Source organism: Schistocerca americana, chromosome 2 (genome assembly GCF_021461395.2).
Source record: "Schistocerca americana isolate TAMUIC-IGC-003095 chromosome 2, iqSchAmer2.1, whole genome shotgun sequence".
In the NCBI taxonomy this organism is placed as follows: Eukaryota; Metazoa; Arthropoda; class Insecta; order Orthoptera; family Acrididae; genus Schistocerca; species Schistocerca americana.
Window position 1 is genome coordinate 210,266,076 of NC_060120.1, and position 19,961 is coordinate 210,286,036.

The window sequence follows — 19,961 nt, forward strand, 5'->3', positions numbered from 1 at the left end:
TTAGTGAATGCATGTATTGTGATGGTGTAGTTAAAATGTCTAACTCCTGGAAGAGATACCTGCTTGACGTCTGTGAGTGAGCACCCCACCACATATTATTGTTATTGCTCACTTTTATACAGTAAATACTTTCATTCTAAATGATGATTTACCTGAGAAAATTCTTCCATATGACATTATTGAGTGGAAATAAGCAAAATATGTCAGGAGATTGGTTCATTTGTTTCTAAGGTTAGCACTTATACAAAGAGCACAAGTAGCTGATTTTTTGGCAGCTCAGTAATATGTGTCTTCCAGTGCAAGTTTTCATCATTATGTACACCAAAAAATTTGGAGCAATCTGCCCTGTTTACTGATTCATGTGGAACCGTCTACCCTATTTGCTGACTCCTGCTCATGTTCTACACCTGTTGTTGACATGACTCTATTTGTTGGGTAGAACTGAATATGGTGTGTTTTCTCAAAATTAAGGGAGAGTCCATTTTCAGAAAACCACCATAAATCTGTGAGAAACATCATTAGCAAACTGTTGCATTTCTTTCTCTCTAGTGGGATTTATTGTAAAACTAATATTGTCTGCAGAAAGTACCAGTTCTACTTGTTGAATGTTGAGCAGAATGCCATTGACATGTGCAAAGAAAAGGAGTGGACCCAAAATTGAACCCTTTCTGACTCTCTTCCTGATGAGACTATTCTGCAGCTCATATTAAGAAAGTGTGCTTCATGGGAATTTCATTGCTGTCTCAAGTCTATCAATAGGCGTGCGAAGTATCCATTATGCATTTATAGACATTGTTGCAGAAAACAGTTATAATATTTCAGTTTCTAATCGTAGCAAGTTGGCTTGTCAAGGTGACTGATAGTTGGGAGGGAGGCAGAGGTACATGGGACAGGAATGGGACATGGACACTGGTGAATTCACACTGTGGAAAATGACAGAGACATGTAGATATGGATTGGAAGGGAGTGACAGAACGGAGAAAGGGGAGACAGTCAGGAAGAGGGTGTGCATGCAGAATGAATGAAGTGAGGGCCCTGGGGCAGAGTGAAATGGATATGGGGCAGGGGGCTTGCAGAGGTTGGGGCCAGTAGGCTTGCTGGACAAAGAATGTGTCACAAGTACAGATCCCATCAGGAGCAAATCTCCAAGGTCGTCATTCTTCCGGCGGACAAGGGTTCCACGACCGTGGTACTTGATCGTCGGGAGTATGTGGCTGAGGGACTGCGTCAGCTTTCAGACAACACCACATACAAAGTTTGCCAAGGTAACCCCATTCCCGATGTCCAGGCGGAGCTTCAAGGAATCCTCAGAACCTTAGGCCCCCTGCAAAACCTTTCACCTGACTCCATCAACCTCCTGACCCTACCGACACCCCGCACCCCTACCTTCTACCTTCTTCCTAAAATCCACAAACCCAATCATCCCGGCCGCCCCATTGTAGCTGGTTACCAAGCCCCCACAGAACGCATCTCTGCCTACGTAGATCAACACCTTCAACCCATTACATGCAGTCTCCCATCCTTCATCAAGGACACCAACCACTTCCTTGAACGCCTGGAATCCTTACCCAATCTGTTACCCCCGGAAACCATCCTTGTAACCATTGATGCCACGTCCTTATACACAAATATTCCGCACGTCCAGGGCCTCGCTGCGATGGAGCATTTCCTTTCACGCCGATCACCTGCCACCCTACCTAAAACCTCTTTCCTCATCACCTTAGCCAGCTTCATCCTGACCCACAACTTCTTCACTTTTGAGGGCCAGACATACCAACAATTAAAGGGAACAGCCATGGGCACCAGGATGGCTCCCTCGTACGCCAACCTATTCATGGGTCGCTTAGAGGAAGCCTTCTTGGTTACCCAAGTCTGCCAACCCAAAGTTTGGTACAGATTTATTGATGACATCTTCATGATCTGGACTCACAGTGAAGAAGAACTCCAGAATTTCCTCTCCAACCTCAACTCCTTTGGTTCCATCAGTTTCACCTGGTCCTACTCCAAATCCCATGCCACTTTCCTTGACGTTGACCTCCACCTGTCCAATGGCCAACTTCACACGTCCGTCCACATCAAACCCACCAACAAGCAACAGTACCTCCATTATGACAGCTGCCACCCATTCCACATCAAACGGTCCCTTCCCTACAGCCTAGGTCTTCGTGGCAAACGAATCTGCTCCAGTCCGGAATCCCTGAATCATTACACCAACAACCTGAAAACAGCTTTCGCATCCCGCAACTACCCTCCCGACCTGGTACAGAAGCAAATAACCAGAGCCACTTCCTCGTCCCCTCAAACCCAGAATCCCCCACAGAAGAACCACAAAAGTGCCCCCACTTGTGACAGGATACTTTCCGGGACTGGACCAGACTCTGAATGTGGCTCTCCAGCAGGGATACGACTTCCTCAAATCCTGCCCTGAAATGAGATCCATCCTTCATGAAATCCTCCCCACTCCACCAAGAGTAACCTTCGTAACCTGTTAGTTCATCCCTATGAAATCCCCAAACCACCTTCCCTACCCTCTGGCTCCTATCCTTGTAACCGCCCCCGATGCAAAACCTGTCCCATGCACCCTCCCACCACCACCTACTCCAGTCCTGTAACCCGGAAGGTGTACACGATCAGAGGCAGAGCCACGTGTGAAAGCACCCACGTGATTTACCAACTGACCTGCCTACACTGTGATGCATTCTATGTGGGAATGACCAGCAACAAACTGTCCATTCGCATGAACGGACACAGGCAGACAGTGTTTGTTGGTAATGAGGATCACCCTGTGGCTAAACATGCCTTGGTGCACAGCCAGCACATCTTGGCACAGTGTTACACCGTCCGGGTTATCTGGATACTTCCCACCAACACCAACCTATCCGAACTCCGGAGATGGGAACTTGCCCTTCAGTATATCCTCTCTTCTCGTCATCCGCCAGGCCTCAATCTCCGCTAATTTCAAGTTGCCGCCACTCATACCTCACCTGTCTTTCAACAACTTCTTTGCCTCTACACTTCTGCCTCGACTGACATCTCTGCCCAAACTCTTTGTCTTTAAATATGTCTGCTTGTGTCTGTATGTGTGGATGGATATGTGCGTGTGTGCTAGTGTATACCTGTCCTTTTTTCCCCCTAAGGTAAGTCTTTCCGCTCCCGGGATTGGAATGACTCCTTACCCTCTCCCTTAAAACCCACTTCCTTTCGTCTTCCCCTCTCCTTCCCTCTTTCCTGATGAGGCAACAGTTTGTTGCGAAAGCTTGAATTTTGTGTGTATGTTTGTGTTTGTTTGTGTATCTATCGACCTGCCAGCGCTTTTGTTCGGTAAGTCACCTCATCTTTGTTTTTTTTATATATATATATATATATATATATATATATATATATATATATATATATATATATATATATATATATATATATATATATATATATATATATATATATATCTAAAAACAAAGATGATGTGACTTACCAAATGAAAGTGCTGGCAGGTCGACAGACACACAAACAAACACAAACATACACACAAAATTCAAGCTTTCGCAACAAACTGTTGCCTCATCAGGAAAGAGGGAAGGAGAGGGAAAGACGAAAGGATGTGGGTTTTAAGGGAGAGGGTAAGGAGTCATTCCAATCCCGGGAGCGGAAAGACTTACCTTAGGGGGAAAAAAGGACGGGTATACACTCGCACAAACACACATATCCATCCATCCATATATGAAATCCCCAAACCACCTTCCCTAGCCTCTGGCTCCTACCCTTGTAACCGCTGCCGGTATAAAAACTGTCCCATGCACCCTCCCACCACCACCTACTCCAGTCCTGTAACCCGGAAGGTGTACACGATCAAATGCAGAGCCACGTGTGAAAGCACCCACGTGATTTACCAACTGACCTGCCTACACTGTGAAGCTTTCTATGTGGGAATGACCAGCAACAAACTGTCCATTCGCATGAATGGACACAGGCAGACAGTGTTTGTTGGTAATGAGGATCACCCTGTGGCTAAACATGCCTTGGTGCATGGCCAGCACATCTTGGCACAGTGTTACACCGTCCGGGCTATCTGGATACTTCCCACTAACACCAACCTGTCAGAACTCCGGAGATGGGAACTTGCCCTTCAGTATATCCTCTCTTCTCGTTATCCGCCAGGCCTCAACCTCCGCTAATTTCAAGATGCCGCCGCTCATACCTCACCTGTCTTTCAACAACATCTTTGCCTCTGTACTTCTGCCTCGACTGACATCTCTGCCAAAACTCTTTGCCTTTACAAACGTCTGCTTGTGTCTGTGTATGTGCGGTTGGATATGGGTGTGTGTGCGAGTGTATACCTGTCCTTTTTTCCCCCTAAGGTAAGTCTTTCCGCTCCCGGGATTAGAATGACTCCTTACCCTCTCCCTTAAAACCCACATCCTTTCGTCTTTCCCTCTCTTTCCCTCTTTCCTGATGAAGCAACCATTTGTTTTCAGATATATTTTTCCCACGTGGAATGATGATGTGACTTACCAAATGAAAGTGCTGGCAGGTCGACAGACACACAAACATACACACAAAATTCAAGCTTTCGCAACAAACTGTTGCCTCATCAGGAAAGAGGGAAGGAGAGGGAAAGACGAAAGGATGTGGGTTTTAAGGGAGAGGGTAAGGAGTCATTCCAATCCCGGGAGTGGAAAGACTTACCTTAGGGGGAAAAAAGGACGGGTATACACTCGCGCGCGCACACACACACACACACACACACACACACACACACACACACACACACACACACACACACACATCCATCCACACATATGTGGATGGATGTGTGTGTGTGTGCGAGTGTATACCCGTCCTTTTTTCCCCCTGAGGTAAGTCTTTCCGCTCCCGGGATTGGAATGACTCCTTACCCTCTCCCTTAAAACCCACATCCTTTCGTCTTTCCCTCTCCTTCCCTCTTTCCTGATGAGGCAACAGTTTGTTGCCAATGTCAAAATATCCAGATTCCTGAACAGGGGTTGACGAGAGGTTCGTGAACTTCCACCACTTATTGCCTGAACCACCCGTTACTGAGCCAAAAATATCCTCTTAGAATGGGAAGAGTTACCCCAAAATTAATACTGCATAACATAAGTGAATGAAAAGAAGCAAAGTAGACTAATTTTCGTGTCGAATGATCACTCACTTCAGATACCGTTTGAATACCAAAAATGGCAGCATTAAGTCTCTGATAAGGATCTTGAATGTGGACTTTCCACGACAGTTTACTATCTATCTGAACGCCTAGAAATTTGAACTGTTCAGTTTCACTAATCATGTGCCCATTCTGTGAAATTTAATTTTTTTGTTTTTGTTGAATTGTGTGTTAGAATCTCTAAAAACAGAGTCATACTGTGATTTAGCATTAATTTATTTTCTACAAGTTACGAACTTAGCTCATCAACCACACTATTTGAAACTAGGTCAATGTTGCACACAGCTTCCTTTACTACTAAGCTAGTGTCATCAGCAAACAGAAATATTTTAGAGGTACCCATAATAGTAGAAGGTATATCATTTATATAAATAAGGAACAAGAGTGGCTCTAACACTGATACACTGATCCCTGGGGCACCCCCCCCCCCCCCCCACACACACACTTGACTGTACCCCACTCAGACCCCTCATCACAGCCATTCTCAACATGGTGAATAATGACCTTTCGCTGCCTGTTGCTAAAGTAAGAGGTGAACCAACTGTGAGCTACTCCTTGTATTCCGTAATGGTCCAACTCCTGGAGTAAAATGTTGTGATCAACACAATCAAACACCTTAGTTAAATAAAAAAATATGCCAAGCGTTTGAAACCTTTTGTTTAATCCATTCAGTACCTCACACAGAAAAGAGAATATAGCAGTTTCAGTTGTTAAACAACTTCTAAAGCCGAACTGTACATTTAATACAAATTGTGTGATATAAAATGGTCAATTATCCTTACATACACAGCCCTTTCAATAACTTTAGCAAACACTGATGGCATAGAAATATGTCTAAAATTGCCTACATTATCCTTTTCTCCATTTTTAGAAAGTGGCTTTACTACTGAGTACTTTAATTGTTCAGGAAACTGACCATTCCTTAAGGAAAAATCAAAAATATTGCTAAATACAGGGCTAACATGGGCAGCACAGTACTTTAGTATTATGCTAGACATTCCATCATATTCATGAGAGTCCTTAGTCCTCAGTGATTTAATTATTGGAAGCTTTGTCTCACAGTTTTTTGTTGTGCCTATCTGCGACTCAGCATCTCTTGTGTTTGGGGAGTAGCGACTATCCTTTTTATAATATTGTCATTATTCCATTCTGGATTTTCCATTGTTTAATTTTATGTATGATGTGACCAAGTGAGGGGTTGTGCATCAGTCATGCCAATGTGTGAACATCCCTCTCCCTTGAGCAGTTTTCCAAGTTCTGCATTAACATACTTCACAGAACGCTTTATCCAGAGCTTATCATGTTGCTTACAGAGTGACACGACTTTTGCAGTAGTGTAAAGAGAGCGCTCACCAATGTTCCGAATGTCGTCCTCAGTTGTGTAGTTAAGATTATGGTGCAAACTGTATACTGCACCTCCAGTTATTGTTACAATATCTCCTTTTCCAAGATCCTTCCACAAAGTCCCTGAATCACAGGTGGCATTACTGTGATATGCTTTTAGCTTAAAGATAATTGTTACCTGGTAGACACTGCCTTAAAATTTCTGTATCACTTCTGACATTCCACCTCCCTCCCCCTCCCTCAATTAACGTTGTTTGTTGTTGTGGTCTTCGTTTGATGCAGCTCTCCATGCTACTCTATCCTGTGCAAGCTTCTTCATCTCCCAGTACCTACTGCAACCTACATCCTTCTGTATCTGTTTAGTGTATTCATCTCTTGGTCTCCCTCTATGATTTTTACCCTCCACGCTGCCCTCCAATACTAAATTGGTGATCGCTTGATGCCTCAGAACATGTCCTACCAACCGATCCCTTCTTCTGGTCAAGTTGTGCCACAAACTTCTCTTCTCCCCAATTCTATTCAATACCTCCTCATTAGTTATGTGATCTACCCATCTAATCTTCAGCATTCTTCTGTAGCACCACATTTCGAAAGCTTCTATTCTCTTCTTGTCCAAGCTATTTATCGTCCATGTTTCACTTCCATACGTGGCTACACTCCATACAAATACTTTCAGAAACGACTTCCTGACACTTAAATCTAAACTCGATGTTAACAAATTTCTCTTCTTCAGAAACGCTTTCCTTGCCATTGCCAGTCTACATTGTATATCCTCTCTTCTTCGACCATCATCAGTTATTTTGCTCCCCAAATAGCAAAACTCCTTTACTACTTTAAGTGTCTCATTTCCTAATCTAATTCCCTCAGTATCACCCAACTTAGTTCAATTACATTCCATTATCCTCGTTTTGCTTTTGTTGATGTTCATCTTATATCCTCCTTTCAATACACTATCCATTCCATTCAACTGCTCTTACAAGTCCTTTGCCGTCTCTGACAGAATTACAATGTCATCAGCGAACCTCAAAGTTTTTATTTCTTCTCCATGGATTTTAATAACTACTCCGAATTTTTCTTTTGTTTCCTTCACTGCTTGCTCAATATACAGATTGAATAACATTGGGCAGAGGCTACAACCCTGTCTCACTCCCTTCCCAACCACTGCTTCCCTGTCATGCCCGTCGACTCTTATAACTGCCATGTGGTTTCTGTACAAATTGTAAATAGTCTTTCGCTCCCTGTATTTTACCCCTGCCACCTTCAGAATTTGAAAGAGAGTATTCAAGTCAAGATTGTCATTAGCTTTCTCTAAGTCTACAAGTGCTAGAAACATAGGTTTGCCTTTCCTTAATCTAGCTTCTAAGATAAGTCGTACAGTCAGTATTGCCTCACGTCCCCTAATTAATATTAAATGCCAATAAGCTTCTGACCTTCATAGGTTGTGTGATGCTTCTGTCCTCTGTCTCCAAAGCGTAGAAGCTATTGGAGACAGCTAGAGTGAAGCTATCGGACATGCAGCATCTCCTGGATCTTTTCACTGATCTGATGATCTGAAAGGCTTTGCTGTTGTCTTCCAGTCTAGCTTTAACATTAATGGTATAGACAGCAACTCGGAAAACTGCTAACTCATCTAGTGTTACTAGCAAATCAGCTTAAAGTTGCAAGATAAGCTGCCCCCTCCCCGTTTCTTCTTCAATATTGTGTAGCAGTAGTGATTCTGTCTCTCTAGAAGTGACCAGCTTCGTTCCTCATGTGGATTTTATTGCAATATCCACATGAAAATAATGCTGACGTTCACCACACAAATCTTATGTTTTATTCTTGAAAAATCATTCTGTTGTATCAGTGTGTTATGGTTTCAGCTGACAACTGAATTTCAATGTGCGTACTTATAAACATGAGTAAGGAAAAGTTCCATCTAAAATTAAATTACTGCTAAATAAAATAAGTTGTCATACCTTGTGGTAACAGTTTGACATACAAAAATTGGCATTCACTTTCATCTGGCTCACTGGGCTTCTTTTGTAGACAAGGTGATACGAAAAGGTTGCGACAAATGAGGCTTCACAAACATTAAGTAATAAAATAGGGCATATCAGTAGGATGAGAGAGACTGCAGGGCAAGACAAAAAGTACATGACATTGAGATGCCAGTAGAAGATGAGATTTGAAAGGTGAGAAGTGGATGAATGGGCAGTTAACTAGTCATAGCAAGGGGAAGGAGAGGCTTGTAGTAAAAGTGTAGATGAAATTAATCTGATCAGAGAGATTTCTACTCTTTAGTGTTTCCTCCTCCTTGTATTCTCAGTCCATCTTACCTTAACCTGTGAGTACCTTCTCTACCACTTCTTGCTATTTAGGTTTTCAGATATCATCTCATGCTGGCATTGCATTTTTATTTTCTTTCATCCTTTCCTGCAGTCTCTTGATCTAGTGTTTTGCTTGACTTTCCTGTCTGATCAGAGTAATCTCTTTTTTCATGCAAATTATTTCTCTCATTTTGGTTTCAAGAAGATTTTGAATGCTTGTGTGTACTTCAGTTTTTTTTCCCCATAAATTTATGTGATTATTCATTTGCAGGGCACATTGTCTGAAGTTTCTAATATTTACTTTGTGTGACTGTTTTGCACATTTTGCTTTTATGTAGGAACTTTTTACATGGCCGTATTGCCGCCAATTCACTTCTTGGATCAGTGGAACTGGAACGCACACTGCCCCACCGTGAACTGCGGATCTTTGTGGGAACATGGAATATGAATGGACAGGTAAAAAAAAAACCATTTTATTTTTACTTTGTGATCACTAATGTTGTACAGTTACTTCTGTGAAGAATAAGTGGAGGGTTATCTTGAAGAACTTACCGTTGTATTACTGGTAATAATTGGTACAGAATGCAAAAGTATTTTTATAGCTATACCATTGTGTTAATATGTATCTTGAAGATTCTCATTTATGCTGATATATCTGGATCATAATATGCAATGTGGGTCCAAGAACTTCCTGGCTTGACTTTCAGAAATTTTGCCAAAGTAGTTAGCGGTGGATAGAATTCAGCAATAATTGCAGGGATCTGTTACTTCACAGAAGAAAGTTAATTGAAGAGGTTGTTTTGTGTGTGTGTGTGTGTGTTTTTTTGTAATAGAGACTTTCTTCAACTGTTATCAAAGAGCAGTTAGATGCCGGTTATGGGGAAGTCCCTGAGTCATATTAAGTGAATGGGCTGAACAGTACAACTTAGGAAAAGGTTATGTTGAGTAATACAGCCTTTTGATGTACAACCACTGGCAATAATTAAGAAACCATGTTCCTTGTTGAAGAACAACAGCATTATGTTAGGGAGCTGAAGCTAAATGCATCTCACTAAGCTTGGGATGTTCTGTAACAATTGTTTATGGACAATGTATGATAAACTTCCAAGAGGAAACATGAATGTAAGAAGGTGCAAAGACTTCTCTGTAGGGATGATGAGGAGGAATGCCAGAGAGATTCTCCCAGTTTTTAGAGCTGTGTCCAGAAAATGAGCAAGAAATTTTTAAACTCTGTATTGTATATGTGCAAATGAGGTGAAGCCCTTCTAAGAGACAATCTTCTGGAATTATGGTGATGGTAAGATTTTGTGGGTGCATGACAGTAACATCTTTAGTGCCTGTTTTGGAATTAGAAGGGAACTCTCAGTTGACTTCAGGAACAGAAATATCATCATAAATGCCAACTATTGTGCTTGAAGTTTGCACAAATTGCAATAAAATGGCAAGGAGAACTGAGTGGTGGTACTTGCTTAAAGCGAGATGATACTCCATTCCATACATCTGCTGTTCTTAAGGTTGCAGTGAAGAACTTTTTTTCCCTGGAGTTATATCATTTGCTTTACAGTCCAGATATAGTGTGCAGATATAGTGTGAGAAAGAAAATATGTGAACAGAGATGAGATACAGTTGTAAACAAGGAGACAGACAGATGATTCTTGCTATATCAGATGTTTGAAAAATGTATTAAAGTAAGTGGAGATAATGTTTAATAGTGGCACTGTTGTTTACTTTGTGTCAGGCCAGAAATTTTTTGAGATACTCTCATGTGAATTAATGAATGAATAACAGAGTTAAAAGATGTTAAAGGATAAGACAATTCACTACCCTACATCATGAAGGATATCAACACAGAGGAAAATATACAATAGAGTAGTTCAAATTAATATGAAATGTGGTAACTGGCATCTAGTTGAATGTAATACGAGGTTTGTTCAAAAAATTTTGGAACTTTGTCCACAAAATTTTTGTACATGTACCTTTTACTTATTGTGTGTGGTCTCCTTCAAAATACTCTCCTCCATAATTGGCACACTGCTCCCAAAGCCGTTTACAATTCTGGAAGCAATATTGGTACGCATTTTGCTGGATTGTGCGAAGTGCTGTCTGCGAATTTTCTTTTATCTTGTCGATTGTTGCAAGTCTCGGTCCTTTCAATGTATCATCATCATCATTGTAGACCCACATCTCATTACCAGTTACCATTCTCTTAAGGAACACCTCATTCTCATTTGGGCAGTCTGGAAGCTCTACACAGGTTGCGTGGCTGGCAAAGGTCTTTCTTGTCTTGACTCATGAGCCGTGGGACCAAATTGGCAACAACACAGTGCATTCCAAGATGTTTTGTGTGGATTTCATGACATGATGCAACTGAAATGTTACATTCTTCTGCAATCTCTCAGTCAGTCAGTCTTCAGTTGACATGCACAAGTTCATTGACATTCTTGACACGAGTGTTGTCAGTAGACGTCAGGACGTCCTGAACGAGGATCATTTAACTTCCATCTGGCCATTTTTAAACCATGCGAAACAACATTTGTAACACTGAGTATGGCTTAAGCACTCATCACTTTAGGCTTTCTGCATAATTTTGTGTGTCTTTGTAAAGGTTTTCTTGAGTTTCATGTGAAATTTAATGAAAACATGTTGCTCCTCTAACTCTGCCATTTCAAAATTTGCAAACTGTGTGGCACAACATTCTGCTCAATACAGCACTGAACAATAACTAACAAATATACTACAATGAAACTTCTGGCAGTTACACAATAAACAGAGAAGCCAACTGCATTTAGCTCCAGCAAACCATCGGCATGAAATTACGTATGTTCCAGAAGTTTTTGAACAGACCTCATACAGTATTAGGGGTAACTGTTCTTCCTTTCTGCCACTTCGAAGTTTTCCCTCTACTTTTTCCATATCCTGTTTGCCTTTCCCTGAACACAGTATCACATATCTCAATCCATAATTAGCTCCAGTTTCTTACTTTGCCAGTGGCATTATGTTTTGTACTCTCCATCATCTTAATTTTTCCTTTATCAAACAGTGGAAAATCCAGGATTGAATGTAACAATATTAGAGAAGTAAAGTTGCTACTCACCATATAGCGGAGATGTTGAGTCACGATAGGCACAACAAAAAGATTTACACAATTAAAGCTTTCGGCTGTTAAGCAGTCAAGGTGTCAGTTGTCTGGGACTGCAGACATGTGTGCAGGTTGTGTGTGTGTGTGTGTGTGTGTGTGTGTGTGTGTGTGTGTGTGTGTCTTGCTGACAAAGGCCTTAATGGCCAAAAGCTTTAATTGTGTGAATCTTTTTGTTGTGCCTATCGCGACACAGCATCTCCGCTATTTGGTGAGTAGCAACTTTCCTTCTCTAATATAATTTTTCCCTTACCTTCACTACTTCGTATAAACCTTTTCCTCATGAAGGAGGACTGTTATAAATCAATACAAATTTGACTTGTATTTATCCAAATTTTATGTTCAGTTTTTTTTCAAATCCTCCCTCCATTTCTTTCGTAGGTGCTCCTCACATGCTCCACAAGGGGATAATGTAAATAAGTGCGAGTTGATACATCAGAGATATCATGTTCTTTCAAAAAGAAATTAGTTTGCTGTGAAAAAGTATATTTGGATTGATTAGGAAGCTTATGGGAAGCTTCACTTGTGTTACTCATAAAGAAATGCCATGAATTATACAGGGAAAAGGGGGAATTATCCAGGAAAAAAGGGGAAAACAAGGCATTTAAAGCCACATATTTCAACTTTGCCTTCTTCTTCATCTTCTCTCTTTGGCTTTTGCTAGACAGCCTTACCAGTTTTAAAGTACTTTACATTATACATCTTCAACAGACAGTCCATAAGTGTACAGAGAAGCCAACTGCATTTAGCTCCAGCAAACCATCGGCATGAAATTACGTATGTTCCAGAAGTTTTTGAACAGACCTCATACAGTATTAGGGGTAACTGTTCTTCCTTTCTGCCACTTCAAAGTTTTCCCTCTACTTTTTCCATATCCTGTTTGCCTTTCCCTGAACACAGTATCACATATCTCAATCCATAATTAGCTCCAGTTTCTTACTTTGCCAGTGGCATTATGTTTTGTACTCTCCATCATCTTAATTTTTCCTTTATCAAACAGTGGAAAATCCAGGATTGAATGTAACAATATTAGAGAAGTAAAGTTGCTACTCACCATATAGCGGAGATGTTGAGTCACAATAGGCACAACAAAAAGATTCACACAATTAAAGCTTTCGGCTGTTAAGCAGTCAAGGTGTCCGTTGTCTGGGACTGCAGACATGTGTGCAGGTTTGTGTGTGTGTGTGTGTGTGTGTGTGTGTGTGTGTGTGTGTGTGTCTTGCTGACAAAGGCCTTAATGGCCAAAAGCTTTAATTGTGTGAATCTTTTTGTTGTGCCTATCGCGACACAGCATCTCCGCTATTTGGTGAGTAGCAACTTTCCTTCTCTAATATAATTTTTCCCTTACCTTCACTACTTCGTATAAACCTTTTCCTCATGAAGGAGGACTGTTATAAATCAATACAAATTTGACTTGTATTTATCCAAATTTTATGTTCAGTTTTTTTTCAAATCCTCCCTCCATTTCTTTCGTAGGTGCTCCTCACATGCTCCACAAGGGGATAATGTAAATAAGTGCGAGTTGATACATCAGAGATATCATGTTCTTTCAAAAAGAAATTAGTTTGCTGTGAAAAAGTATATTTGGATTGATTAGGAAGCTTATGGGAAGCTTCACTTGTGTTACTCATAAAGAAATGCCATGAATTATACAGGGAAAAGGGGGAATTATCCAGGAAAAAAGGGGAAAACAAGGCATTTAAAGCCACATATTTCAACTTTGCCTTCTTCTTCATCTTCTCTCTTTGGCTTTTGCTAGACAGCCTTACCAGTTTTAAAGTACTTTACATTATACATCTTCAACAGACAGTCCATAAGTAAAAATTATTAATATACCGTAATAGCACTTTACATTATACATTTGTTCAATTTGTAAATCCATTGTTGTAAATATTTTTTATATTCATTCCTAAATTTTGGTGGAAGCTCTTCCCCTTTTTTCGACACTTCTACAACATGAAATTGGTGTCATCTGTGTTTATGTCAGATCATAACTATGGAATCATTAGTGGACACAAGTAACAATGAAGGTAAAAATTCTGGTTCAGTTTGGAGCATTCTTCATCCATTCAACACTCTTTTTGCTGGTCATTCACAATCCAAGGCACAAATTTAGCACAACCCTTATTATTCCAAAATACTGCACCGAGCTCTGAGTCAGTACATTTAACTCTCTCACATATTCAGTTGTTTGTTGTCAGTCTTCAAGAATGATTAATTGAAATGTCTCGCAATTTTCATCTCTTTGGATATTTGTCAGATATCCAGAACTAAGTTTGTTACCAGTCAGCAGAGTCATTTTTCAAACAAGAAAATCTCTTGTACACTTGAATTTTTCCTGTGGTTTCATCATTGTGAGCTGTTTTCAATATCACAACAGTTTCTATGGTATTATGTCATAGCAAGAAGCAAAATTTCACAACTGCATGTTGTTCTCCAATACCTGCCATTGAAAAATCATGGGGAGAGCAAAACAGCTGTAATGTAGGGAAAACATTCCTGGGCATGTCAGAGGAAATACTGAACTTACAAGGAGTTGTGTAACACATCCATTCTGGAAACTGTTGGGGTTTCCTCACATACACTACCTGAAGGTACTGGCACCATTGGTTGTATTTTCAGATTAATTCAGTCTGACAGCTAATAAATGGCATATTGTCGAACATCCATTGTTGTTACTGGAATAGTATAAAATAGGCTTAATGTTTCAGTGTGTATTATCTTCAACACTACAATTACTCAGCTTTTGCGCACTTTCAACATGGATAACAATACAAACAGATAGTATTACGGAAAGGATAGATTGCTATTCACCATGTAGTGAAGATGTTGAGTCGCAAACAGGTACAACAAAAAGACTGCTAAACAAGTAAGTTTTCGGCCAAAAGGTCTTCTTCTGAATTAGATCTCTCTCTCTCTCTCTCTCTCTCTCTCTCTCACACACACACACACACACACACACACACACACACACACACACACAGTCACGAAAACACAACTCTCACACACATGACCCTTGTCTCTGGCTTTTGACAGCCAGCATAAGAAAAAGGAGAAGAAACAGAAAAAAATGCTCCGATAGGAAACAATACTTTTTACAGTGAGACGCAGGCTACTATGCAGAGACATGTTATTTGGTTCACACACTGAGGGCTGTTGTCCAAATGCTCACGTTTTTGCCGCACAACAATGCATGTCGGATGGAGCCACCAGTACTCAGGGTATTGCTTCAGAACTTTCTTTTGAGTCAGCATAAACTGCAATATACTGTCCCCATTTGGCCCTGTTAGACACTGATCTATATGTGTGTTTCTCTTGAAGGAGCTCTGCAAGAATATGCATCAGTACTCAGTTGGAAATACTGTTTTTCCTCTGCCAGTGTAAAAACAATGTTGTTTCAAAAAGAGGATAATTAAGCTGCTTGCAGTTTTGATACATTAATCAAAATTCCACAGCAAATATAAGGAAAGCAAATTAAGTACACGTGTGAACAGTGGCATGTATATAAATTCAACTTCTCAGAAAATGTGAATAAATTTTGACCATACTATCACTCTTCTCTTCCCTCAGCCATAGTGATACGCAATATGTTGGCCAAATAGATGGCTCTTGAACGAGAAGAAATGATTGTGGCAGTTGGGGAAGTGGGTAGGAGTGTTAAAAATCAGGAGGGGGAAAATTGTAAGCTTTCAGGGGTAGTAGCAAATGGTTCAAATGTCTCTGAGCACTGTGGGACTTAACTTCTTTGGTCATCAGTCCCCTAGAACTTAGAACTACTTAAACCTACCTAACCTAAGGACATCACACACATCCATGCCCGAGGCAGGATTCGAACGTGCGACCGTAGCGGTCGCGCGGTTCCAGACTGTAGCGCCTAGAACCGCTCGGCCACCACGGCCGGCCAGGGGTAGTAGCAAAACTGTCATTAATTATAGCATCAAATGCAAAACTGAGGGACAGGAATCGAAGTTCAAAAGAGAGAGAGAGAGAGAGAGAGAGAGAGAGAGAGAGAGAGGAAGGAAGGAAGGAAGGAAGGAAGGAAGGAAGGAAAACTCAGCTCAGTGTAATGACAGGGAAGTGGCTGTGGTGCTGAATGACACAAGAAGAAACGCAGAGGTGTAGGGAGTAGTAGGATAATAGAAATGCTTATGTGTAGCATCCTCAGTTGCCATCATTTCATTCCCTTTCCATCATCCATATCTCTGCTGTATTTTTCCACGCTATTCCTTTTCCATGTCCCAACAATGACTCTCTCTCCCTCTCTCTCTATCGCTCTCTTGCTCCACTCCACCAGTTCTATGACTACTATCATAATTAACCCTCATTTTGCCCCAGTGCCACTGAGAGCCACATGTCTACCATCCTTCTCTTGGGTGCAACTAACTTTGGTATCTCCTACTTACCTTGGGTACCTCTCTCCCCTTCTTCCCAATCCCTGTAATCCTTCACTCTCCCCTCACACCTGCCTCCTGAAGCAGTTGTTCATATACAGCTAGAGTGGAGGGCATCTACAAAGGTGGGTCAGGACTGGGTGTGCAGAAGCATGCGGAAGTGTACCACATGACTCACAGCCAATTGCGCGCCAGTGACATTCTTGTCCTCGTTCTGTGCAGGTCGTGCTGTGTTCGGAAGTTCTAACTGTTTATTTCAGTTACGTTCTGTGCTGTGTGCTGACTGCCTTCATATTGTTCATTGTGAGTGATGCTAAGCAATCCCACCAAGTGCTACACAAACAGGCAAGGGGAATAGTGTTCCTTGTGTCCCAATACTTTCAGAGACAATCTTCCGCTGAATCCATGCTGGCACAAGGCGCGGGTCGCGCCATTGCCAAATCCCAGGAGCAGACAGCTGAAGCCTGTGGTGTCGGTTTGAGGACCGTTCAGACAATATCTGGCGAAGCTAAGATGTCTATGCAAACCTGCGGCTCAGCTGTTTTCAAATCACCAGGGAAGCAACACAACCGCAAAAAAGAATTGGGTGAGCTAGACGATTTTGCAAAAAATGTTTTGTGGCGCATAGTGTTTAGCATGAATGCTGAAGGCGAGTATCCGACAGCAGAGAAACTAGTTTCGTGTATGAAAAAAACTGAAAATTTTAACGGAAACAAATGGACCATGTTGAGGATATTGAAAGACATGGGTTTCAGATATCAGAAAACGAACAATGGTAAGGAATTATTAATGGAATGAAGCGATATTGTAGCTGCAAGGACTGTGCTTTTGAGAACAATGCAAGAGATCAGAGGAGCTGGCACATCTCGAATTTATTATGGAGATGAAACTTTCATTAATCAGAACCAAGCAAGGGCTACATCCTGGAAAATGAGCGATGGGTACGATGGATTAAAAGTTCCTGTTGGTATGGGTAATAGATGATGATGATGATGATGATGATGATTTGGTTTGTGGGGTGCTCAACTGCGTGGTTATCAGCGCCTGTACAAATTCCCAACCTTTGCTCAGTCCAAACTCGCCACTTTCATGAATGATGATGAAATGATAAGGACAACACAAACACCCAGTCATCTCGAGGCAGGTGAAAATCCCTGACCCCGCCGGGAATCGAACCTGAGACCCCGTGCCCGGGAAGCGAGAACGCGACCGCGAGACCATGAGCTGCGGACGTAAGGGTAATAGAATTATAGTGCCCCATGTCGGATCAGCAGATACTGGCTTTATTCCCCAAGGTAAGCCGATTTTTAAGGCATCAAAGGCTAAGAATTCTGAAGAGTACCATTCTGAAATGATGTACAGTGTCTTCAAAAGGTGGTTTACACAACAATTATTGCCACATATTCCCGCATCTTCAGTTATAGTTGTGGACAATGCATGAATTCACTCAGTGCAAGTGAACAAAGCTCCAAATACGAACTCCAAAAAGGCAGACATTATTGCATGGCTGTCATATAATGGAATACCTCATAACTTGTTGCATACCAGAGCAGAATTGCTGGTTCTTGTCAATCAACACGAGCCTGCATACAGAGTTTATGAGATAGATGAAATTGCAAAGCGGTATGGACATGGACACTGTATCATTAGATTACCCCCATACCATTGCCATCACAACCCAATTGAACTGGTATGGGCTCCGGTGAAAGCATGTATTGCGGAAAAGAACAATACAGTCTTAATTGCAGATGTTGATAGACTTGCACATGAGGCAATAGGCAGCGTCTCAACATCTGCATGGGCAGCTTGTGTAAGATATGCAGAAAAACTGCAAGCTGAAGATTACAGCAGGGAAATTCACAGGGACATGGCTATGGAACCATTCGTCATAGAACTGCAAACTGAAGATTACAACAGGGAAATTTTCAGGGACATGGTTATGGAACCATTCTACGTCGGACAGCGAAGACGATGCTGTGAATTTCTTGGTGTGAAGTATAGAAGTACCAGTTACTGCTACTTATGACTTTATTTGTATGACTGTGCCTGCAGAAGCAGCATAAAAAATTATTAGTAGCTTAAGTTTCATCTTTGACCTCATAACAATACCATTTTCTTTGTAAAACATATTTTGTTCAATGAAGTACACGTACTATAACGCTGTTGCAGGTTGCTCAGTGAAAGAAAACTAGCTCTTAGTAACACATTAAATGATCTGTTTCTGATATTCTTTTGGTCACAAATGATTAAAACTTGTAAATGCGTTAAATGTATTCAATCGCTATGGGTGCTAATGTAAGCAATGCAAAAATTTGTTTGATTAACAAAACAAATTGTTGTCATTCAGAAGATGGAACATTAAACATTGACAGTATTTAGAGAAAGAATGAAGCTACATCATGATTACTGACAAAATAGCGGATGGATCGTCTTCAGGTTGAAGTCTTCTGTCTGTGTTTGCATTACAAATAAACTGGTCTTCTGGAAGGAATCCACCTTTAGCAAAACACAATTGTTTCTTTGCTATCAGCCAGAGATGTTTCGTTGATGTTTCAGCATCATTGCTGGGCTTTCATTTGCTATCTGTTATACAATAGGAAAATAAAAATTAGAGTTTTTAAGAAATTTTTTACAAACCTGAAAGCTTCATAAAGTTTTGCATATATACCTTGTTACCACATGCAGTGGTTTTCCTGGTTTTTTATGTTTTGCTTTACAGCTGTTTTACTTTCAGAGTCTGTTGTCTTCAAACATATAGAACTTAATGTAGAGAAATTATTTATCTTGATATTTTATGTGATTGGGAATTTTGTGATTGAGTTCAACATTAATTAATTCTATGTGGAAGGTTGTGTGTGCTCGCACATAAGGATTCTCATTACTAAGAATGCAGTTCTTAAAGTTCACTGTGGAACGATGTGTATGGTAGCGCACTGTCAGCTTTCTGAACTGACATAAGGATATTGGCAGTGTCGCGACTTATCTTCCCTCTCTCTCTGTACAGAATGCACAATGCACCTGCCTTTGTAGCTGCTCTCCATTCTAGTGTTATCTGTGCATGTGTGTACACATAGCAATATCCTGAGCTATTGCATGTGTCCACGTGTCACTCATCAGTCAACTCCATATGTGTGTGTGTGTGTGTGTGTGTGTGTGTGTGTGTCTTCCCTGGTTTTTGTTTTTATGTATTTATTTACATTGTTATGTCTGTTTATTTTTCTTTAACGTGCATTATGTGGTGGACAGCACATTTCCATTTATTGATTCACAATTGTTACATATTAACCAATTCTGAAACAAATACACTGAAGTTTGTTGTTATTGGTTGCCAGTTTTTGTGGTTTGCCATTGTTTAATATTTGTGCGGGGTACAGGGTCATTTCAAATGATTCATCAATTTTTCTTATTTTCTTTCACTCTACTGATCATGAGAAGGAATGGAACTTCTAAAATTGTAAGATTCACACTTGTAATCTTCCTCTTCAAGTGTCAGAAGCTGGCAAGTGCTTTATTTGCAAAACTGTGACTCTTAAGCAGAAATTGTAGCTAGGTACTATTAAGATGATGCTGTAATTTGCCTGACCTGAGGTTTGTCAGAATGTGCA

At 40.9% G+C, this 19,961-nt stretch overlaps 1 protein-coding gene across 1 annotated transcript in view; it reads left to right on the top strand.

The window, feature by feature from the left end:
- The window catches only part of LOC124595949 (inositol polyphosphate 5-phosphatase E), an 83,305-nt gene that overhangs the window by 13,106 nt on the left and 50,238 nt on the right, over window positions 1-19,961 (top strand). Inside the window, exon 2 of the mRNA XM_047134870.1 lies at window positions 9,168-9,285. Within this exon, the coding sequence (XP_046990826.1) occupies window positions 9,168-9,285 (118 nt within the window). The remainder of the gene's footprint in view (window positions 1-9,167; window positions 9,286-19,961) is intronic.